Source organism: Zosterops lateralis, assembly GCF_965231275.1.
Source record: "Zosterops lateralis genome assembly, chromosome: 2".
NCBI lineage: Eukaryota > Metazoa > Chordata > Aves > Passeriformes > Zosteropidae > Zosterops > Zosterops lateralis.
Window position 1 is genome coordinate 115,584,142 of NC_139763.1, and position 25,450 is coordinate 115,609,591.

A 25,450-nucleotide genomic window follows, 5' to 3' on the forward strand; every position below is an offset into this window, starting at 1 on the left:
CGGTTCTTTGTTTTTCAGAAGGCCACAGTTTTAATTTTTCCTGCATATATAGTATATACACATCACACCATCACTGATAATAGGTTGGTCCAGATTTTGAGGATCTATTATGCTAACAGATACATCTGGGTAGATTCCACAAAGGTAATTGCAAAAGTCATTGTGTCTAGACACACAGTGCTCTGCAGGGGATTCTGAAATATACACTGATTCTTTACATATCTCATAGAGAAGTTATTTTATTAATTTCTATAGGTCCCAGGAGTGTTTAGAAAATCGGATCCTTAGGTTTCATGTGGTTAGCACATTTGCATTTTCTTAAATGTAGACTCATAGTCGTGCTTTTATGTTGTTTAAATTTTAAAAACATTTACAGTACCATTAATATTTGGTATGCCCTAAGGTTTCTTTTCAGTGAAATTATTCATCCTTGGAAAGTAATCATGGCTGAAAGGCAAGTCAAATACTGCTACTGCTTAGTTAAGTTTTAAATTTCATCTTAGCAGAACTCTATGTTACAGCTCCTAATTCTATTCTTATTCTCATGATGATACATAATTTTTTCATGACATGATTATATTTCAGAATTCAATCTTTTAAAATCTCATAAAATGATAAAGCTTAAACATTCTGGAAGACATGCAATTCTACTGCTCTATTTACAAGAAAACAGTTATGTTTCAATGGCAAATTCATGCAAAATTACCATAAATAGAGTGTGAAATGTAGAAGTTACTGTTTTGCCAAATTCATTAAATCCTTTTAGCTTCACATTTAATGGGAACTCTGTTAGACTGCTGTAGAGAATAAAGAAATAAAAATTCTAATAAATCTGGACTGAAAAGAATAACAAAGAATATGGATAGAAATAATAATGCTTTCATTGAATATATAACTTCAAAAAAAGGCCTAAAACAATGAAAAAATACTTCTTTATAATGAAAGGAGGAACTAAAAAATTAGGCTTCCTAAGGACTGATATTACTGGCTGTTTTTTAAGATAGTATATTTCTACAGCCATTTATAAAACACTACAGCCCCTGCTTTCCTGGGCAAGACAAATGCTCTTGTGCCCCAAGTCCACTTAATTTCCATCCATTCCCCAGTAGGAATGTGACATATGGAGGGTTCAGCACAGAGCTGGCAAACAGCAAGCAGGCAACTGCTGGAGAGAAAATAAAAGGAATCTTTCTTCTAAATGCAGGGTAGTAGTGTTCCAAGAACTCTGCATGGATCCATATTTCCAAGTGCATACTCAATATTGCTTTTTAGTAAATACAGTATCATTACATTATTTGTAATGTATTCCCATAAAGGTTTCCAGAGTCCAATACTATTTTTCCTGGATTTTACTTCTAGATTTACTATTCTATTTTTAGTGCTTTTTGGCAAGCTTTACCCGTTTTCTGCTTCAGATGGCATCTTTAGGTAGAATCATAGAGCTAGATTTGTGAATGATCACTGTCAGGAGTTCAGTCTGATTTCTGAAATTGTGTCCTAAGTTGCTACCCCTTTGCTTCCCAAGGTGTTTTGTTTCGTTTTTGTTGGAGTTTTTTGATTTTTTGTTTGTTTGTTTGTTTGGTTTGTTCTGTTTTGTTTGGGTGGGGTTTTATTTAATATATAATTTAATTATTATTACATTTAATTTATGTATTTTCATACACCTCCTCTGAAATGTATACAAACCTGCCTAATTCTCTTTCAGGTCCTCAGTAGGTAACTCAGATCTCTTGCTTTGATCATCATAGGCACCTTTCATTTCAGGTCTTGAACATATTCTCGAGCTGGCAGACCAGAGCACCAGAAAGTACCATCGATGTGCATGTAGCTGCATTTTAGAGTGTGAAACAAGGACAGTTGATACTGCTGTCCATGAAGGAAAAATGGCAAGTTATGAACTGTATGGAGGTGGCTGGAACATGCATTATGTGCCAGGTGCCAGCAAGGAGGATGGAAAAAATCCATAATTTTTTTTTTGCCAGACTCATGTCTCCTACGTGTGATGGGTTGACCCTGGCTGGGTACCACTTGACTGCCACAGCTACTCTATCACTCACCTGTGAAAATGGACAGGGGGGAGAACATGAAAAAAAAAGGCTCATAATTGAGATAAGGACAGGGAGATATTCATGTATCAATTATCATGGGCAAAATAGACTCAGCTTGGGGAAATTATTGAATATATTATCAGCCAAAATCAGAGTAGGATAATGAGAAGTAAAACAAGCCTTAAAAACACCTTCCCACCACTTCTCCTTCCTTCCCAGCTTTACCTCATCCCCCTCAGGGAGACATAGAATGGGGATAATGGTCACAGAATCACAGAATCATAAGGTTGGAAGAGATCTTCAAGATCATCAAGTCCAACCTAGCCCTAACTAGATCATGGCATCGAGTGCCACATCCAGTCTTTTTTTAAACACATCCAGGGATGGTGATTCCACCAGCTCCCTGGGCAGACAATTCCAGTACTTTATCACTTTTTCCGTAAAAACTTTTTCTTAATATCCAACCTGTATTTCCCATGGCACAGCCTGAGGCTGTGTCCTCTCTTCTGTCAGTGCTGCCTGGAGAAAGAGACCAACCCCCACCTGACTACAGCCACCCTTCAGGGAGTTGTAGAGAGTGATAAGGTCACTCCTGAGTCTCCTTTTCTCCAGGCTAAACAACCCCAGCTCCCTCAGTCGTTCCTCACAAGGGTTGTGTTCCAAAACCCTGACCAGCCTTGTTTACCTCCTCCAGATGCCCTCAAGCATCTCAGCATCCTTCCTAAACTGAGGGCCCAGAACTGGACACAGCACTCAAGGTGTGGCCTCACCAGTGCCGAGTACAGGGGAAGAATGACCTCCCTGCTCCCTGTGCTGGCCACACCATTCCTGATCCAGGCCAGGTGCCATTGACCCTCTTGGACACATGGGCACACTGCAGGCTCATGTTCATGGCTGTCACCAGAACCCCCAGGTCCCTTTCCTCCTGGGCACTGTCCAGCCACACCGTCCCCAGCCTATAATGCTGCAGGGGATTATTGTGGCCAAAATACATGACTCAGCACTTGGACTGATTAAACTTCATCTTGTTAGACTCTGCCCATCCATCCAACCATTCCAGGTCTCTCTGCAGAGCCCTCCTCCCTTCCAACAGATCAACACATGCTTCCAACTTAGTGTCATCCACAAATTTACTAATGAAAGACTCAATGCCCTCATCTATGTCATCAATAAAGGTACTGAATACAGCTGGCCCCAGCATAGACCCCTGAAGAACACCACTGGTGACTGTCCCCAGCTGGATGCAGCACCATTCACCACCACTTTCTGGGCCAATCCAGCCAAGGATTGGCACTCGAGCCAAGCAAGGAGCACTCCTGTCCAAGCCTGGGCTGCCAGCTTTTCCAGGAGTGTGCTGTGGGAGACAGTGTCAAGGGCCTTACTGAAGTCCAGGTACACAACAGCCACAGCCTTTCCTGCATCCACCAGGCAGGTCACCTGGTTACAGAAGGAGTTCATCACATGTTGTTCTTGCTGCTGTTCAGGGAGTGGAGTCCTTCCCCTGCTCCAGCACAGGGTCCCTCCCATGGGAGACAGTTCTCCACAAACTACACCCAAGTGAGTCCATCCCATATGCAACAGTTCTCCAAGAACTTCTCCAGCATGGGTCTCTCTTCCCCAGGATCCGTTCTTCGAGGACAGGCTGCTTCAGTGTGTTTCCCCCACAGTCACAAGTCCTACCAGGAATCCTGCTCTGGCATGGGCTCATGGAATGGCTCAGCAGGTCCCCTCCCAGGACTCTGTTCCAGTATGGGCTTCCCACAGGGTCAAAGCCCTCTCTCAGTATCCATGTGCTCTGGTGTGTGCCTCTTCCATGGGCTGCAGGTGGATCTCTGCATCCCAATGGTCTCATATCTGCAGGAGCACTGCTGCATCTCCATGGGCTGCACCACGAGCTGCAGGGGAATCTCAACTCTGGAGCACCTCCTGCCCCTCCTTCTGCACTGCCCTGGCTGTCTGCAGGGCTGTTCCTCTCACAGTCTCATCCTGCTCTTCTCTGGCCACAAATACATCTGCACAATAACTTTTTTCCTTCATAAATATGTTATCACAGAAGGATACTATTGCTGACCGGCTGAGACTTGGCCAGCAGTGGATCCATCCTGAAGCCAGCTGGGATTGGCTCTGTCAATCAAGAAACTTCCAGCATCTTCTCGTTGAAGTCACCCCTGTAGCAGCCTTGCTACCAAAACTTGGCTGTGCCAACCCAATACACTGTGCTCACAATCTGAACATAAAACATCGATCCTCTTCAAGGTCCTTAATTGTTGCCTGTGGCTTCTCTAACATTGACTTCACTGTTCCTTCAGAAGCGTAACTTGCTTAGTCATGACAATGATTTTATGCAGATGAAGAAAGGGACTATTAGCACTCAACAAAAAAGATAAGTTTGAAACCAATGTACTGTCCGAATATGAGGCTCGTAAATTTACAATTGAAGAAAGCAAATTATGAAATTGTCTTACTTTTCTTTTTATTACTTTGTCAAATTTTTATTCCTTTGTTGTTTTGTGTTTTTTTTTTTTCTTTCCTTTAGCTATGGTTGTTCTGAGCAATTTGGAACCAAACACAACATATGAAATCAAAGTAGCTGCTGTAAATGGAAAAGGGCAAGGAGAGTATAGCAAAATTGAGATCTTTCAGACCTTACCTGTCCGTGAGTAATATTTGTGCTGTTCAATGAAAATTGTTATTATTATTATTATTAATAGAATATATCTAGATTTGAATTTTGATTCACTGTAGATAATTTTTCAGGTTTATAATCCACTCCCCAAAGTACATCAGTGTTTACATTGTTTCTCAGAAATCACGTTTTGTTATTCCACTCTTTCAAGTATGAGTGAACTTAAATTGGAGAGTTTATTCCATTATCTTACATTTTTGAGATTCAGAAAAGTCTTGATTTGATATAATGGAGCACAAACCATGAGAGATACTAGAATAAGGATTTTTTCTCATTAGCACTCAGGATATTATCCACAGCTAAGAGAAGTGAATTGGCCATTTCTTGAATAATTTCATCACCAAACTATGCTGCTAGCGTTCTGCAATTATCAAGCCTCAAACAGAAATCTTAAGCTATGGAAGATATTGTGAGAATAAATTGTTTTAAATGTGACTACATGCACATGAGAAATTCTATTAAACCAATTCTGTATTTGTAATAATTACAGGCCAGAGATTCAGATTAAAATATTAAGAGCCAATGAAAAATATTTTCCTCAAATTATCTTTAAATAGAAACATCAGTAAAAAAATTTAAATACATAGAGAGAAGAAAAGCAAAGGAGCTACCAGATGGCAGTGTATAGTAATCAAACAGACATGTTGAAATACATCAGCAGCTACTGCCAGACTAGTCTGTCATAAATCTGTTGCAACTGAACTGTTTCCTGAATAGGGCATTACTCAGTGTAGCTAATACTGGCCCTAAGGGAATGAACGATAAAAGTAGTGTAACTAGAAAGAACAAAAAATATTTCTGTGATACTAGATTAGATTGCATTATGTTTATTATTGTGTTATGTTATGTCATATTAATTACATTCTATTATATTGTATTATACATTTCTTCTGTCCCAAAACAGTAACTTGGCAGCTTTCAAATTTATTTTTCATTGAAGCATATAGATATTCTAGATATATTCAGGACAGATAAAATAATTTCCTACTACTCCTATTATCACCTTGATGGAAGAATGACAGAAACTGAAAGACATTATAAATATATATATATATATATGTTATCTGAGAGAAAGCTAGAATAAGTTTCATATTGTGATCTAAGTAAGCTTATCCTTATTTAATAAGTGCTAAACACAAATAATACAATTATTTCTAAAGGAACAGTATCTCTCTGGGTAAATGCACATTTACAGATATTTTGAAGATAAGACACTTCTGTATATGTTCATTTACAATCTCTTTTTGGAAAATATAATATGCATTGCATTTAGAAAAGATATTTTGTGGATTTTTGACTAGGAAAGGGTCTTAAAGTGGCTGCTAATCTTTTGAGTGCATGTTTAAGACTACCTTTATCTTCTCATTATAAAGAAGACATTTGGTTTTAGTTTTGAAAATATTATCCTTTATATTTACTCTTCATATTGACTTCTCTAAGAAGAAGTTATTCTTAGAAAACCTTTTATCTAATTTGACTTGGTACATTTATTGGAGAGTAAATTTACTTTAAATTTAAAAACTGAATTGCAATTTAGAAATGTCACATAACGTTAAAGGTTATGCTTAAGTTATGGATGCTTTCCTGCAAGAGAGTGTCTTTTAAACTGCAGGGTAAGTAGAAGGTTACCAGCCTTGCTGAATTGATGACTAAATTATTTTGGAAGGAAATTCCATTTAAAACTTTTGGAAGTCAGAAGATCTCAAAGAAATGAATAGTTCTTTCATACTTCACATGAATTTGTGTCCTTGTATGAGGGATCTACATGAGAACGTATTTCAACCACAGTATTTAACAATTTTATAGAGGCTGTTTTGTAGTGCCTGGAATGATCATATGATTTTAAGAATTTGATTAACATTATTAATCCTAGCTGTAATTTAGGGGTTATCTCACTGCTGAAGTAATAGTAGTAGTAGTAGTAGTAGTAGTATCATTATTATCATAATAGTAGTATTATCATTATTATCATTATTATCATTATTATTATGTATACTGTTTGTTTCCTTATTTAGGGGAGCCAAGCCCCCCTTCAATTCATGGACAACCAGAGAGTGGCAAGAGTTTTAAACTTAGCATAACTAAACAAGATGATGGAGGTTCCCCCATACTGGAATATATTGTCAAATACAGAAGTGTAAGTATTTCAGTGAATTGTGCTTGTTAATATCTGCTTTTAATGCAGAGAAAATTGTTGATATTATTTGAAATTTACCAAAGTGGTTTGCATTCCAGAAAATAATTTTTTAAAAAAGTAGTATGTTTTCTTTTATAACTCAGTTGCAGATGCCAGATTATTAAAAAAAAAAAAAAAAAAAAAAAAAAAACAAAAAAAAAAAACCAAACAAACCCAACATACAGCTATTCCTCAAGGTATACTGAAAATTCATCTTATCAGGAATACCACATTCTTTCTTGGTTGCATAGTAAAAGTGGGACATTCATATTCAGCTTTTAAAAACCCAGTAAATTAGCAAACGTCGAAAGTACACACTCAAAGGTTGTTTGAACAGCATATTTTTAATGTATTATAAATGCATGTGTATTGATAGAAAGCTATATTGCAGTGCTTCATGTTAATTATAAATGACATTAATTACCTGATCATGTTTCAATATCTTCTCTCTGCCTGAATTCCAAGTCTCATCTTACAAAAGCCAAACAATTGGCACTTGATTGAGTTTCAGGGAATTCCGTGAGTTTCAGGGCACACGTCTGCTCTTAGGCAGCCGTTGAGTAGAGCTTTTTGGCATTCTGTCATCTAGACAGCTCTGTTTTGGTGTTTTCTCATCAAATCTGGCAAGTTTAGAAAACAGGCTTTTCTGCAGTACATAATTATTAAAAAAAAAAAAAAAAAAGTTGTGTGGGTTTTTTAATTACTATTTAATGTAGCTAAAATAATGTAGCTAAAATACTATGTTTAGAAATTATTGGATTGAAGAAGTAGCTGCAGCGCTCACAAAAGTGATGTGTTTAATTCCAAAGTGTGCATTTTTTAAAAATTTCCTTATAGTACTTTAATCTGAGTAGACCTATTTTACCCAAATGTTACAGCAGAATTTCATGTCCATTAGGAGTCTAGAAAATTGGGAATGTAATATTGGATAGGTTGGCATGTTAAATGGAAGGTATGAATGGTTTCTTTATTCACAGAAAGAAGCAATTTTTGAGAAATTAACTATAGAGCCTGTTGGAATATTACCAAAAAGGAAAAGACACTTCTTTAACTTGTAATAGGTTTTTGTCACATTTCCTATGTTTGCGATAATGTCACTTTTTGATAATAGTCTAGGGAATACCTGAGTGCTGAACCTGGTATGTAAAATTATTGTCCTATGCTAAATATAGCCAATGAAAATCAGTAGCTCCAAATTAATTGAGAAGTATTTGGTGGACTAAGTGAGTAGTATTTGGACTACTCTTTAGAGTAGTCTGAGGGAATGACCAGAAGCTATTCTGCTATCACTGATCCCGAAATCTTGTTTCACCTCCTTAAATGACTTTCCATGCAGTGGATACAAGTGACATAAAAAAAAAAAAAGTAATTGCAAAGGAGACAAGGGTAGTAAAATATGCAAAACAAGACAAAAATAGAGTTTTGCAGGATTGAACTTCCTAGTTGAATTACAATGCTTTTAAGTATTTACCACTGAGTACAAAATAAACCGTTTGTATGTAATACATCCATGCAGCATATGGAATTTAATCTGTGTTTATGATTAAAATAAGCTAAATTCTTTTGGTTCTATCCCAAAATTTTTTGGAAAGCTGAATTTGGTCCGATGTTTTGACTAATGTACAATATTAGAGTCTAAAAGATTACTTTTCCTGTGCATTGTTGGAAGGTAAATGTGCAGTTTAAGCAGTAACTGAAAACTTAAATATTTACTGAAGAAGACAGCATTTCCTTGGACCTCGAATCCTTAACTCCTTGAGCTTCCAGTTGAAAAAGCAATTTGACTAAATTAAAGGCCCTTCTACAACAAAAGAAACAGAATCATTTTTTGGTGTTTTAATCAGAAAGAATGAATGCTATTTAAAGTTCATAATTATCTGTTGACTGCTTCTCTTCTATCTTCCCCCATGGTCGTGTTTAATTAGCTTTCCTATAACTCTTGCCAGCACCTGGACCAATGTATTTGCTCGCATGTTTGAAGAGCATATTTGATAACAACCCGTACATCAATGGCTGTTTCTTCAAAATGTTAATTTGTCCATGTTTAAGTTTTATACAGACTTCTTTTTTTTTTTTTTTTTTTTTTTTTTTTTTTTTTTTTTTTTTTTTTAACTGGGGGAAGGACAGCCTTTGAGATCAGCCTTTGAGATATTAAAGCAATATTACAGCCTGGTTGAGGGCAATTGGTAAGTTTTTTTTCTGGAAAACATGTATTTCATTCTGTTGGATATTCCTTTCCTAGCATCAGTTTCTTCATATTACGAGCAGGAATTGCTGACTACAATCAAATAATAAGCAGCTTGAGGTATTCTTCTGTATTCCAGAGTATTAGGTACTGTGCAATCTTTATGATTAGCAGCCCCAATTTTATTTTTTTTTTACGCTGTTGCACTGCGAAAGTTGAGACAGCCTGGCAAAGCTTCACTGATGGAGTCTGAGGCTGATGGCACATATTGGCTTCAAAGTTACCTTAAGAAAGACAAGGGAGAGTAAAACAAGGGTAAATTGTTCCCCTGTAACCAGCTAGGAGGAGCAGTGATGGGAATTCTCTATGGAAGCACCCTGTCTGATGCCAGAGATGACCAGCTGACCTCACCTCTCATAGGAGTTCTTTTGATATATTCCGTCTCCTGCCCTCCTCCTGGGGGCTTTTAACTAGCTCAGTTATTAGGAGGATTTGGAGAGAATTATACCAAGGATGAGGTGAGATATCTCAGAAGAGGCCCTTTCCCTGAGACCTTTGTCCCAGGCGTTTATTCTTTGGATTTCCAGGGGGGAGACAGAGCGAACAGAGGAAGGGGAGACAATTTATAACCTCCCAGCTCAGAGGAGAGATAGCTGGACCACAGCCAATGGGGTCAAAGAAGGAAGTAAGGGTCATTCTAAGTGGTCAGGGATTCCAGGGGGTCAGGAGGGAGAAACCATTTCCCTAGAGAATTACAACATTCTTTAATTTTTTTTTTTTTTTTGTGGGGGCCAACTCAGGCCTCCCTTTGTTTCTTCTCCTTATGGTGCTTCCAGAGTTGATTGGGATACCCATGATGACGTGCTGGTATTTCACAACAGATGTTTAGCTTTATCCATGGAAATTATGGAAACTTGTACTGAATTTGTAAATGGCTGTTATCTGATGGGACATTTACTAAGTACCAGAGAATTAAATTAAAATTGAGAGGTGAGTGTTGAGGAGACAAGGAGGGCCAGGAGGAAGGAGCAATTGGGATGCAGGGGAGCAGCTGTCACTGCAGCTCTGGGCAGGGAGGTGACCATGCAGAGACAGATGAGAAAGGCAGGCTACAGAGCAGCCTTTGGAAAGTGTTGACACTGCTTAAACTTACTTCAGAATGCTTAAAAAAGAAAGTTCTGAAGAGGTGTCTTAGCATTTCTATGCTGCCAGGTCACGGAATGCCAACAGTAGACTGGGAAAAAAAAAAAAAAAAAAGAAAAAAAAAGAAAAAAAAGAAAAAAAAAAAAAAAGAAAAAAAAAAAAAGAAAAAAAGAAAAAAAAAAGAAAAAAAAAAAAAAAAGAGAGATTGATGAGTGGCTGGTTTTGTTTCTCCCTGGAAGGGCAAATTTTAGTAAATATTTAGAATTAGAACAGAATAATAAAAATAACACCCTTTTATGATTATGAACCTTTTGATAGAAGCAAGAAAAATGTACTAAAGTGACTGGTTTTTGCAAGACTAAAAGCTGTTTACCTGCTTTTGACCTGTGGCAGGGTTACTATTAATGCTCTGAATTTTGGCAGATAAGAGCTTGATAGTTTATGTGCTTCACTTTGAAGCACATTTGCACTTTTTTGACTGTGTTAATGTAGGACATGTTAATTTTGTTCCTTCATTGTGGATTCTGCAACAAATTAATAGATATACAATATTTTAAAAGAGATAATTTCTCATTTACTCCCACTCTGAGATGTCTACCAAGAAACAGGTAAATGCTTTTGTATCTCCAGGTTCCAGTCTACTTGCCAGATCCTCTGACTTTCTGTGCATTTTAACATCATGTATATTACCAGCTGTTTTATGCTTGGTTCACTATTTGCCCCTGAACTTTATGACCTGTATTTACCAGCCCTAAAAATCCCTGAACTAGTGTAATTAATTCTTGTGGAGTTACTGCTTTGAATGATCAGATTTTCTTCTGTGAGGATTTCTAGATATTTTTTCCTGACAGGTTTTAAGACAGTGTGGTGTCTCCTGCCAATTTTTTCATCACAGGGACCACCATAATAAGTCTGTTTCAGCCAAGCTTTCAGCTCAACAATTTAGAGAGGATGAAGAATAAGGGAAAAGTTGAAGGGGGTTAATCACTTTTTCTCCCTTTTTATGAGATCCCATAGACTGTGATTTTGGATACAATATAGAATGACCATTAAAGAGAGAGATGTTATTTTCCAGACTAGTAAACTGCTGCGTAAACAGTGGATAGGCTTTACTTCCACTGTTGTCAGGTGTGCCCTCAGCTTTGAAAAGCAGTCAAGCCGTCGTAGGCTGGACTTTTGCACTGCTTTGTTTAGTTTTTGGTTGTTTTTGTGGGTTTGTTTGATTCAGGGAAGTGGTTTTGGTTTTTTGGGATTGTTTTGTTTTGTTTTGCTTTGTTTTGTTTTGTTTTGTTTTGTTTTGTTTTGTTTTGTTTTGTTTTGCCAGGGTATTTAGAAGGTTAGATTACAGCTGTCTTAAAAACCTAGCTCTTAGACTCTTCTTAAATAAATTTGGCTGATACTTATATTATGAAAAAAATATGAAGCCAATATATACACATTCGAGAAATAATGATGTGAGGATTTAGTGGTTGATTTTCTTTCGTATTAATATAAGCCTGAAGAGTAATGCAAGTGGGCAGTAAAATCCTCAGAACTGCCAGTCACTGGCTGGGTTATCAGTGGCCTTTTGTAAGGAAGTATTTCTGCATAATATGAAACAAAATAAGATGTAAATAAAGGATTAGTTTAACCTCTGAGGTTGCAGATCCCATCACAATTTCTGTAAATGTGCATTTGTTGCTTGATATTAAGGATTATTGAGGACACTTATGTTAATTCACCCCACAAACTAGACTACTGTTTGTAATTTAGAAATTTCATTCCTTTTGTTGAAGATCACTGTGCATATGTAGAACTTCCTATAAATTTTAACTATTAATAACTGAACAATGTAATAAGGTATGAAAATCTTTTATGGTTCTCTCTTCTGCTCCTTAAGCTACAATTTAGAGGATCCTATATTAAACAGGGAGATTTGTGTAAGATTTACCTGGCAGACCCATGATTTGTGTTCTCATCACTCTTTTTCCATTTCTACACTTGTAGTAAATCAAACATGGACACATTACTGAGCTCTACTTAGGGGAAAGTATTGAAAATGCAATATAGCTGAAATAATAGCTATAATGAAGGACAGAAAAGTTTTTTGGTTTTTTGGGGTTTTTTGTTTGGTTTGGTTTGGGGTTTTTTTGGGTTTTGTTTTTCTTTTTTCTTCTTTAAGAAGCCCTAAGCAGACAGTACTCTGAAACATTTAATCTGTTTGTCTTTAGAATACACCTTGCTTTCCGGACACTTTATTCCTCTTCCTCCTAACTTGTGTTTGTCACTCTTCAAGATAGTTTTCTGTCTTTCCACTCAGAACTTGGACTTTATTTAATTTCTCTCAATTCACCCGTTTGGTTTCAGTTTAAACTAAATTATGGTATCTCTGGGATAACATATGCAGGGATCCTGTTACATTTCAACTCATTCGTTATTTTTCACCTGATGAAATTGTAGAACACCTGCCTTTTCACTTGTTCTTGTCTCCTGAAGTGCAGCCTCATTCTGTTCATCATGTAGATTTTTGCAGTTTGTTTTCAAAATATACTCATATCTCTGTTTGCAATACCATCTTTTTCTGCAGGAACTATATTAGCCTGAATCTTTAGTTTCCAGCTCAGTATATGTTTTTGTATTTCTGTGTTTCTGAAACCCTTTGGAATTCCCTAGTACATTCACATGGCATCTGTGCACAATACTTAGATTATGTAGAGAACTTTTGATTCATGTTGATATTCTTTGGAATCTGGCTTTATGTTTTCAAAAACCTCCCGTACCTCACCATTTTAAATAGCCATTTTAATGCAGTGCTACGTAACACTGCTGTTCCTAATATCACTAAGGAGTATTTTTTCATATGCATATTGCAATGAGTATTAGCTCCTATTTCAGCAGTGTTATGCAAAAATGTATTTATAAAAAGAGTTTAGTATAATGACAATGTGAGTGGATTCACTCAGGGTCAAGTCAAGTGATTGCAATAGAAAGTATCCATCAGGATATGGAAAAATATCCTTTACAGAAAATACCATTCTCACTATATGATGAACAAACTGTTTTTACTCCAGTGTATATAGGTTTTTTCCATGATTTGTAATGGGCCTACCATTCTGCTGTTTTTCATTAGTCTATCATTGCACCAAGTAGGAACTTTTACCTGGATGCAAATATTCCTGAAAATGGGTTTTGTTGGATTTTAGTCATTCTCAGAACTACTATGTGACAATACCAATGCTAATGTAGAAAAAGCAAGAAAGTTTATGAAAAGGTGAAGTCAGTATGGAAAAGTCATCAACCTCAGAGCTGGTAACAAATGAAATATTGCAGCAGTGCACAGAAAGGAATTTAGTGTGTCCTTTATTTTCTGGAGACTGGGAGGGAAAAAAAAAAAGTCGTAAGGAACATGATTGGTCCCTGAACTCTCTAAATTAGATGCTATTTTCTCTGAAACCTATATCAGCGAAGAGCAAGATGCTTCAGCAGAGAGCCTAAATATAAGCTGCTGAGTAGTGGGCAGCTAAAAAGTTATATTTGCAGGTATTATAAGTTTGTTTAGCTTTAAATTTTACCATGTGGTTTATACCCACTGATTAGGTCTGTGTTGCTGTCTGGGTTGGATGGCCAAGATTTGTCTCTCAAGAGATGTTTTAGCCATTTATTGTACCTCAGTGTCCCGTAAGAGTAGGACTGCAAGGATTCTTGCTGACTGTCATTGGTCGTCCTTTGAACAAGATGACGTTTTTTGTTTGACAATATGTATTGTTTTATCCTTCTACCTATTAGTAATTGTTTAATTTCTACTTGTATAAAAAAAATGTATTATGCACTCAAAGTGGCGACTGCAAAGGTAAGATTTATGAAATGCGAGAGTCAAGTTTGCAACCTAAGTCTTCATCTGTTCCCTTTGTATAAATGCCTTAATTACCTGAACTAAGAGAAATTATGAGAGTCCTTTTTTGTCTGGAAGACCATCCTAAAGATTTGCATATATCCTCTCACAGGTGTAGACATAGTACTTCATACTTTCTCAATGATGTTTATATTCTTGCATACAACCTGATTTGTGAAATGTTCTTATATTTCTACAATTGGTATATATTTTCATTTAATAACTAAGGTATGATACAAGCACAGCTGGACTCATGAACAATTGAAGGCTGGGTGTAATGGCAAGTTTCTCTAAATGAATATTGATCAAAATGTAATTGAAATGTCTGTATAAAATAAATTTCTTACATAATTTATTTTTAGCATTTTATTATGTAGGTGATCGGCTTTCTGTTCTATAGAACAGTATTTGAGCAAAGAATCAATTGAAGCCAAAGAGTTTAAAAGGGTTGACCACAAAATTCACTAAATCCACATTGTGGAAACATGGTAAGGAGCAGTCAAAATTACAAAAAGCCTAAGTACTCAGAACTCCAAAATTAGATTATTTCAGACAAATAATACAAGAGTTTGGGAGAATTGAAACAAATATTTTCATCTTTACAGAAAGATAAAGAAGACCAGTGGCTAGAGAAAAAAGTGCAGGGTAGTAGAGACCATATTATCTTAGAGCATCTTCAATGGACCATGGGTTATGAAGTGCAAATTACAGCTGCCAACAGACTGGGTTATTCTGAGCCAACACTGTATGAATTCAGCATGCCACCAAAGCCCAACATTATTACAGGTAAGTGAATTCCATCATGTTTTGTCTCTATGAATTATTTCCAACTCGTAGTACAGTGTGCATAATTGAGCATATTGTAACTCAACTCTTGGATTGGGAAAATGTGAGACTCTAGACTTTATTATCAGCAAAAAATTGATTCAGGATCCTTAAATGGGACCCTGCCTCCTACTTTCCTCTTAGTAATAATTTTTAAGTATAGAAAAAAACATAGATTCTTCAACCCTGTTGATGGTGCTTAACAAGAAGTACAGTATTTTAGATATACCTGCTTCTCAAGTTGCCTTGTACTGCCTATTGCCTGGTTAAGCCAGTTATTTGCTGGAATTCTTGATTTCAGTCCCATCTCTACATGTGCTTTGAGCTACACATGTAATAAAGGCATTCATTTTAGTGCCCAATGAGGTTAAGACTTCAAATAGTACTATTTAGATACTGTCTGATTCACCCTAACATAGTGATCAAACAGTCTTCTATAAGGCTGGTTTACAAAATTTGAAATCTATAGAAGCCTTGTTCATATTTTTAAGAGCGTAGATACGAAGGTTTTACATTCCATTTAAGAAAAACTGCATTTTAGTTAAGAGTGAGTGTAGGAGTTCTAATGCTTCCCAATATAAGGCTTTATTTTGATGCAACAATTATTTAGCTAACAGTAAATCTAAAATAAGGTATTTTCAGAAGTATGGTGAGTAATTTTAATTTTTATAAAGAAAATGGCTATGAGGAAGAGATTTCAACCTTTAATTAAAATTATGAGCTACATCTTTAATAGTTGTTTCAAAATCAGATCAGTATCATCACTGCCACTTGAAAAATCAGATTCTAAATCTTCTAACATAGTATTTTCTGACTACCATTTTTCAAATTGTTAGTGTAATAGATTCAGGAAAAAAATTACCAAATAAATACAGTAGCAAATATATTAAAATGGATACTCTATCAATTTCAATCTGAACTCCTGACTAGCATTGATACAGTGCCAATGAGCTGGAATAAGTCATGGACTAGCATGCCATCAGAAAATTTTTGAAATAACTGGCTATTCTTTACTTGTCTATTGTGAGTTTCCTTCAAATATATTTTCAGGAAAGTTATCTCAAGATCTCTGCAACATTTTTGAATAGTCCATTGCAGTTGTTTTTTGTGGGTTTTTTTGTTTTGTTTTGTTTTTGTTTTTGTTTTTTAATATTGGAAGCCTTCTTACCTTTTATTTATTGAAAAGAAAACACATTTTTAAGTCATTCAGAGACTCAGAGCCAGTTCTAGTACAAATATTTGTTTTATGCACTTGAATTGAAGTAAAGTTGATTTGCATGCATCTTTATTGAAATTCAGGGTCTCAATAGGTTCTGTGTACTTGTTTGTAAACAGGCAGGGCCTTGTGATTGCCATCATTCAGAAATAAAATTTCCCATGATTGAAAAAGAAAAGGGAAAAAGAAATGTAGGGAAACTCTGTGTCTCAAGGAAATAAAGAGATCTGTCAAGTAGAAAAATAAGAAAAAACTTACTTAGGGAAGGAATAAGCCATTTTTCAATTTTGCATATTTGAAACAAAAATATTATTTCTTTTGCAGTGTATTATAACTTTAGCCTTTTATAATTATGTAAACTATTCCATACTATTGCCACAGCTGCTGTAGCAGGGAAACTTAAGTCTCCTCTGTAAATGATAACATAGGTGGTCTCTAGACATTCAAGTACAAAGTAGCTTAGTTAATTTAATTTCAGAAGAAAAACAGAACATTTCTCTCTAAAAACAGTTTTAGAAGTGCTTAGGGGCTTTTCCTGTCAGTGCTCTCCCATAATCTCTAAGTAGTTGTAAGAAGTCTGTTACACTATTTAACTTCAAGTCTTCTTTATATGAATATTTACTGCAATTATGATTGTGGAACTAATTAGTTTCCTTGACAACTGTCTTTTCAAAGCCTGAAAAAGAGTGTGAAATTCCCATCACAAGAACATTCTGTAGGCGATTTTTAAAGGCGTGTCAAAAGGCATTTAGAACCAGTGGAACAATAATGTTCATATTCATAAGTCAGCATGATTATCTCATGTTGAAATGGTGTAATATAGTCACAATAGAATAATGTATACATATATACATAATGCTGCAAGAATTTGAATGTAATCTATTTAAACCTAATTGATTTTTGTGTATAAAATGCTTAATTTTGAGCAGAAATATTCTTTTTGATTATGCACTGTTTGTTTGAGGCTTTGATATTAACAGCTAGATGTCTCCAGATGAGTTTTGAAAAGGACATAGGCAGTAAGAATGAAAGTGGGCAGACTCCTGAATGAATCTACATCATTTGTCCTGTGCTCTGTTAGTAGCTACAGTAACTGAGGTTTCCTTTCATATTATTAATGTAATTATTGAAAAAGGCTTCAAGAGTCCTGAAGGTTTTTGTCTGTGTTTGCCCAAATCTGTGACACTTCAGCTGAACTGTTTATATTTGGGTCTAAATTTAAACAAAAATAAATCTGTAGACGCTATCTATGCAATCTCGTGAATGTTACTTATCCCAACAGACTTTTACAATCCTCTAAGTATGTCGTTGGTTAACTATATATAACATAATACCCCGGTGAAGTGTGTGCAAGCTAATGCAGTAAATCAGAGAACTGGAGGGAGATGTAACAAGGGTGTGTTGCTTGTCCTTCAGTGGGTGCCTAGTAGGAAATAGGAGTTGTCACAGGAAATAAAACTTGGTTTCTAAATTTTTTAGAAGGAAATTGTTTGTGCTTTCAAAAGCCATTGGCTCTCAGGCTGAAGTAGTAATCCCTGGGATCAGGAACAGGAAGCCAAAACTCTACTTATGTGAATATACAACTCCTGTGGGCACTGAATCCACAGCTACTGCTTCCTAGGGAAGTGTGCAAGTACCAGCTCCTGGCTGCAAGTCAAATTCCATGATAATATAATATGATGATATTCCAGTAATAGTCTTAGATCTGGAATGAGTTTGTGGCTGCAAATTGCTCTCTGGCATCAGGGAGGGGCACGAATGAGACAGACATTCCTTTAAATTTTCACATGGTTGGCCTCAGCAGCCTCCAAATGTAGATCTACATTTTTTGATAATGTGTGTTCCTAGGCCTGTAGCACAGTATCCATTCACTGAGACATTCACATTTGTGATTAGTTCCTTGGAATTTGTAATCCTTTTAATGAAAGCTTCCCAGTGTTCTGAAGGATTTATCAATGGAAATTTGCACTGACTTTGAGAAATGCCCAGCAAACCTTCTTGATAAGTTTTGCTTTAAATAACTGTATGTATAAAGTTATTAATCTATGTATATACATACACACACACACATATATAAGTGAATTTTATATCTATGTATCTATATACAAACCATTTTTCTTCTTACTTTTTTGAGTTATTTTTTGTGGTCACAATTCTATATCTGTATTTCACATTTCACTTAGGCATATGAGCATGTATTTTTAGATTCGTGCTCGGAGAAAGAGTGACACAGTCTTAAATGTAGTATTTTATGGGTTCCAAAATCTCACTAGAGATGTCAGTTAGCAATACTTAGGCAGATACAACTCTAACCTCAGTGTGTTTGCCTATGAGGGAAGCATTTATCACACTTTTAGTGCTGATTTGTAATGTTTTATAAAATTTTCTTTCTGGCTTATCTGTACTGTTGAGCTTCTAGTCCTGTGGGATTCTCAAAGGAACTGTGTGCTTTAGCTCTTCATCAATGTTAGGAGAGCATGGATTAACCTCTGCAGCCATAAAAACCCCTGGGAACAGCTAAAGTCCATTAGCTCCCAGAGCTGACTGTACAGCTCATTTGTATGGGCCCTTGCTCTCTTTCTCTACAGTGAGAAGAGCCTGTCTTTGTGCCTCACAGCTGGTACAAATGTATCCAAACCTGTTGTCATTCTGAGCCATTACAGTTGCAACCTAGAAACACATGTACAGGTTTATATCAAATATCAAAAGGAAATGGAATGTAAGGTGCTAAAAAAGGTCCTTTCTTCAAATGTTAAATATATTTTCAGACATTGCCAGCAGATTTATGAAGGTGCTATTTTCCAAAGACTCTTATCTAGTCAGAGTTGTTACTTTGAAAGGGCAGTAGATATATTAAAAATGGTGGCAAGTTGTGTTTTATCACAGATTTTTTCATCTTCACTAAAAGTTAATAACTTGGTGCAATAGTGGGAAAATTATATAAAAATATTTGGGGCTAACAAGAACTTCTTAGGTCCATTTTTCTTATTTTGTGATATTGGTTATTTGAGGTGGTTTTTTTTTGTTGTTTGTTTCCAATACTGCATAAGCTGTGTGAGCATTTTTTTATTTGCATGCCTGAAAATGTCCCTTGAACATCTTATTTTTTTTCCATGCATGTGTACTACTAAACTTTAAATCATATACTGGGAGGCAAAAGAGGGATGATAATACATAGTATTTTCTCTCATCAACACCAGTAGCAAAGATGATCATCACCATGTCAAACATGATTTTTATCAGCAGTTTTTACAAAAATACAATGGGATCTGCAGTGGTCTTGATGTGAATGAGAAATAAAACTAGCTCTTATCATAGCTTCAAGTATGTGTGTATATATTTGGGTTTACATTTATGTTTATATATTTTATGAAATATTATTAGAGCTTTTGAGCTGTATGGACAGTGTTTTGTCAGAACAGAAGTTAGGATAAGGTTTTTCATCCTTAAAATTACTATTTACAGCAAAAAAGAAACAAGTTTCTCTCATTCTCACAGTTTTTGTTCAGGGCAAGTATTTTCCTTAAATTTTGCTCTCAGTCAAGTAATTAGGTGACCTTTTAGGGATAGAAATAAAGGCTATACAATCCCAGCTGTGTAGCTGGGGTAGGTTTTTGTTCCTGTCAGCCCTTTGCAACCAAAGACCATATTCCCTTGCTGCACACTATCTCTCACAGCCCTTCAGCCCATGGGTTGTGTGGGTGCCCTGGTGCAGAGTTTCCCTAGCTCTGAAGGGCATAGCCCCTGTCTCTGAAGGGTTGACTGGCCCCTGACCATGCATCCACTAAGAGAAGCCAAAAAGCCACCTTCCTCACTCCTGTTCTGTTCTCCACCACAAAACTATGTAACATTTGTTGACTGACTGTTCCTAAAGGGCAAATTTCCAAACTGAACAGCTTTTGTGTCCTTTGAATCGTTTTCCCTAGATTTTAAATCATTTTATATCTGTTTGAGGTCAGATTTTATGTGATTACAACTGTGCCTCAAGGTGAGGAGAGCAGGCTGGCATGCCCCAGGCCTCTGCTGCCATTTCCATTAACCTTTCTTGCCTCGAGACCACATTGCTGCCTCTCGTTAAACTTGGTGTCCAACAGGACCCCCAGGCCCTTTCTGCAAAGCTGCTTTCCAGCTGGGTGGCCCTTAGCTGTGAGCTGATGACCAGGATGGCTTTTTCCGAGGGGCAGAGATTTGCATTTCCTCTTGTTGAACCTCTTGATGTTCCTGTTGGCCCATTTCTCTGGCCTGCTGAGGTCCCTCTGGCAGGCAACACAACTGTCTGCTGCCTCAGCCGCTCCTCTGAGATGTGTGCCATCAGAAAAGCTGCTGAGGGTGCTCTGTGCCTCATCACCCAAATTGTTGATGATGTTGAACAGGATTGAAACCCATATTGACCCCCGATCTGGCTGGTGGTACCTATTCTCAATTCCAGCAAAAGTTATGTTTCATCATTAAAAGTTAGATTAGAGGAATTGCGGGGACTTTTAGTCTTCTTTTGGATTCTCTTACATAGAAAAAGCTAGAAAGGCTGCCAGTAGGTACTTGAGCCAGGACAAAATGTTGTCACTTGTGGCTTACAAATTGTCTGCTTAAATCTCCATAAAAAGACTAGAATTTTTCAGCATTGGCCTGATTTTAAGCCTATGGTTGGTGACTACACTGCCTTTCTCTGTGTGTGTACATGCACAAAAATCCATCAGCTTGTGGCTTCTGATAACTTTGCTGACCATTTCACTAAATTTGTCAGAGAATGGAGGCTTCAAAATTAAAACATTTCTGTAATTTCTCTATAAAGTCTTATCTGAGAATAGAAGTAAAATTCTCTGTAGTGCAGTAGGCAAAATACTGTATTAAACCCTCACACACTTCTAACAATTGGAATGATTTGGAAAAGAATAGTTGGAATTTTCTGACCCTTGATCCTTATACCAACTTGGACAGCTGCAGTAAATTTAAACCACAAAAGAAAAAGAAAAAACACAGAAAAAGTTTGAAATATTTTTACAGGTAAAATTTCCGCTCCACAGATCTGAAATTTTTAGCTGATAATTAGTATCTCTTTAGTATGACTTTGTGCATTACAGAGTTTCTCAGTCTGCCTCTACATATCTGACTAGCTAGAGTTTTAGCTAAATCTAAAATGAAGAACAGAATGCAGCAGTCAAAAAGGAAAGCCTGTGGGATATCAGTCTCCTTGGAGCTCTGCTCACATTCCCAAGGCAAGGAAGAGCTGCAGCATTATCCTTGTGAAGTCACCTGACTCATCTGCTCATAGGCTGAAGGATATTGTAATTCCAAAATAATAATTTGAAATGAAGGCTTTCGTCTGACTTTTGTTCAGACCATAATCATGAGCTAGAAGTGTAAAGTAAATTCTTCAGCCGGTATTGCTGTGATGGAAGAATAATTTTGGTAATTTATTTTCTGAAGAGTATGGAGAGGTAAAACATATCTTTGAGATCTGCTTTGAGAAAAGAAGTTGGTAGGAGTCACACCAATCAGATTGATTAATATCTAAAACTTCAGAAAGATAACAGCCCTCACAAAACCCTTTTTTTTTTTTTTTTTTTTTTTTTAATTAATTATTTTTTTGCAAACCAGTACTAGAATTTGCTGAATAAGAGCCATTTCTGATCAAATCCTGGAGATGATCATTGTTGAAAGTGATAGGGCATGTTCTTGCTTTAGGCTAAAACCAGCTGTTTGCTCCATCCCCTGCAAAGACTAAAGTTATTACACAAAAAGGGATAGAAATCCCTCTCTAAAATTGAGAGAATTTAATTGATATGATTCAGAGAGACACGAAGGCTTACCCCATCAAGGATGTTAACAAGAAAAAAAAATACACTATTTTTTATAAATTCTAATTCTTATGGTACAGCTATCACAGACATTTACTACCACTGAATAGCAGAGAAGCAGCAATCAAGGAGCTATTCTGTATTCTCAGAATTTCTACTTCAAAAGGAATTTTTTTTTATCACATGAATTTTAGTTTGCTTAATTTTTTTGAATGCTATGAAGAAAAAAAAAATCAGTATAGATGTTAAATGTTGAAGTGTAAGGCCACTCTTTGTAAGTATGGTACTTAAATCATTATTTGTTGCAGGTAATTGCTAGCATTAGGATGCTTTCTAATTAAAATAAACCTGAGTGCCAATTAAAAGATGGAATGCTTGGGTTTATTCTCTAAAAATATTTAAAATCTGAATTATTGAAGTAAATATTGAAGTTTAATGTGCTCAAAGTTCGTGGAGTTTTTTTTCTATGACTATATGGACCGAACTATTTCAGTCTTAAGAAAGGAACTTGCTGTGAATTTTGAACGGCTCGAACACGATATGTATCATTTAAAACATCACAGTAGAAATATGGGTGAGGATAGAATAATGTCCATAATTGTTCTTAGTTTATTTATATTGCTGTCTTTTCCACTTGATAATTATCCACATAAGATAGCTCTTACACATCTATTTGTGCAAGAACAGGGACATTTGTGTGATAAGGAGATAATGCATTGGTTAAATATTCTGTATATAAGACTATATAAAGCTTTATAGTTTTCATCTGCTTCCATTAGAATTTTTTAAATCAATTTTAAAGTAAAGACTTAACAGAGATTATTGCTTATACTGCATAACATTTTATACATTTTAATTTCTTTTGAAGTCTTTTTCAAAATATTAGTTTAACACTGATATTAGTCACTACCAATGTAATCACTGTAGCTGGAAAAAATGGTCAATACACTATATATTGCATAAATTTGACTGTGGTATTTGCCAAAAAGTGAATCTTCAATATAAATATTTTTAGAAAAAGTATATTCAAACTCTGTAATTTTAACCAGACATACTGTGAGGATGTGAGTGTCTAAGAAGCTGCTTTGTTCCCACCCCAGTGTCAAAGTCAATATCTAATTACTCAGCTTCATGTGCTAATTGCATGGGTCATTCATATTTTAATTGGACCTGTGTCCATATTATTGAAGCCAGTTTTCATGGTGGCTTATTGTGAACTCTTGCAATAATTCAGGAACAGATAAAGCTATTAGCAAGGAAAAACAGATAAACAAGTTTGTTTCTTCTTGAATATGATTGGAACCTTCTTTTTGTGTAATTATTGACTCAGTTCTAGTTTGTCCTTTCAGCCTATGGGCTGGTGTTTCTCCTTGCTTTAAATAGTAGTCACTGGTTCTGATAGGTGCTACATGGCAGATTTGTGAGTTCCAAATACCTCCAACATAAAAGTCAGACTTTAGATTGGGCTTGGCTGAATGGTCTCAAGGGGAAGCAAGAAACATGTTTCAGGTTAAACACTTAAATAAATTGTTTTAAAATTAGACCAAACATTTTGCTACTTTAACTGCTGTGGAAGACCACATTCTGCTATGGAGGTACACCTTTTCCAGAGTTTTAGTACTATATTATACAGATTTAGCTGGGGTACTTCAATGGTTGCCATTCCATCTATCCATCCAATTCGATGGTTGCCATTCCATCCAATCATAATTTGATGTTTCTGTTAGAGTAATGTTTTTCAAGTGATTGTCTTTGGCCCAATGTAAATATTATTTTTTTTTCCTCTTTTTTCTTTCCCACTGTCACTTTTCTTTTCTTTTGATACTTTCGTTTTCGTGTTGTCTCAACTTTTATGTGCTTTTTTTTTCTAAAATTTACTTCTTTTTCACACTCTTGATTTTCTATAACAATTCTTACCCACACAGACAGATGCTGTGAAGATACTAGACGTGAAAACGGAGGCCAGTCCCTGCAGCTGAATGCTGCTGGTTTTTCTCTCATTGTAGTCATAAGTTTCTGGTGCATGTTTTTATACTGTTGATGATAAGGCAAGAAATATGGATTTTTCCTATTTATCTTAGTTTTTTTTATTTGTGGGAAAATAAACACAAACCTTAAAAAAAAATTGTACTTTTCTATAGCTTATCCAAAGTTTCCATTCCTAGTCAAGGTCCTAAATTGCGTAATTACTTCAGTCTGTGCGTGTAAAACTCTTCATCGGGCTTTTGGGAGCCTGGTGAGTTTTGTGACAAATTCAACAGGTAATGCTTGACACTCCCGTCTGACAGAACATGGAGAATTTAACTTACTGAATTTGATCAATGTGATTTGGTTCTATTTTCTCAACTAGATTTTAATTATAAGAAATCCATGCAGAGACCTTACCATTGTCAGTCTCATGGCTTTCCAGGTACACCACCAACTCATCTTTCAGGAGAGTATTTTCATTTTGTACTAATCCTTTGCAAAGGGTTGTCCTGGCACTGGTTCCTGATATGAAGTACTTAAAACTTTCTGCTTAATAAAAAACTGTCCAAGTCCAGGCTGGATGGAGGTCTGAGAAACCTGGTCTAGTGGAAAGTGTCCCTGTCCACAGCAGAGGGTTGGATGATCTTTAAGGACACTCTCAACCCAGACCATTCTATGGTTCTGTGAACATACATGTTTTGTACTTTCTAATGGATTTTAACAAGCATGCCTTCCCTACCTAATTATTTATGAATTGTTTTAGTTGGTAGCATTTCATTTCAAATGCTTTTCCTGTGCCTCACCACTGCCATGCCTCAGCACATAAAACATGTCCCTGCCCAATAAAGTCACCTCTTGTGACTGCAAAGGGACCACGTTTCATTTCATGGCATCTGCTGCATTTGGAAGCTCCAGGGGTTCAATTTTGACCTGTAATAAAAATGGAAAATTTTTTTTCCTAGTTTACATATTGAAATTATGGCTTATGAGTGCTGCAGCATTGTGTGCAAAACTTCAGGAAAAAGATTTTAATTAATAAGGGTCTATATAGATATTTTATTGCATATATTTGATTTTTAAATTGATGTAGCTGTCTAGGGGTATGGTTCATTTCTCTGTTGCATACAGAATAACCTGAGAATAAAATGCATTTTAAAGCTAAGGCAGCGTTAAATATTTATTTTAAGACAGTTCCCTTCAAATTGTTACTAAATATAACAAACCTGATAAATTATATGTTGATTTTTTTCCTCCTTACAGTTCATACCTTTTGAGATCTAAAGAAATTACCTTACAAATTGGAAATCAATTGGTCAGATTTAAGTATCTGTGTATCTTCACTCAGGCGATTTTCTTATTTCTAAGAAATATTGATTATGATGATTTTTGCCATTTTTGAAATATTTTTGGAAGTCTTTACTTTAGGACGTCAATAACGAAACCTCTCCTCATCTCAACTAGTTGAGTCATTTTAGAAAACTGGACTATGTCACAAGTCAGATGTCTTCAGAATGTATGTGTGTCTACAGACTAA

General features: G+C 36.0%; 1 protein-coding gene across 3 annotated transcripts in view; it reads left to right on the plus strand.

Annotated features, from left to right (window-relative positions):
• The window catches only part of NCAM2 (neural cell adhesion molecule 2), a 282,300-nt gene that overhangs the window by 232,057 nt on the left and 24,793 nt on the right, over window positions 1-25,450 (plus strand). For 2 of the 3 annotated variants that reach the window (XM_083885211.1, XM_083885212.1), the window contains exons 13-15: window positions 4,585-4,704; window positions 6,750-6,871; window positions 14,715-14,895. In XM_083885211.1, coding sequence (XP_083741337.1) covers window positions 4,585-4,704; window positions 6,750-6,871; window positions 14,715-14,895 — 423 coding nt within the window. Of the gene's footprint in view, window positions 1-4,584; window positions 4,705-6,749; window positions 6,872-14,714; window positions 14,896-23,873; window positions 24,181-25,450 lie in introns of those variants that run through there. The other variant, XM_083885214.1, reaches the window with a different exon arrangement.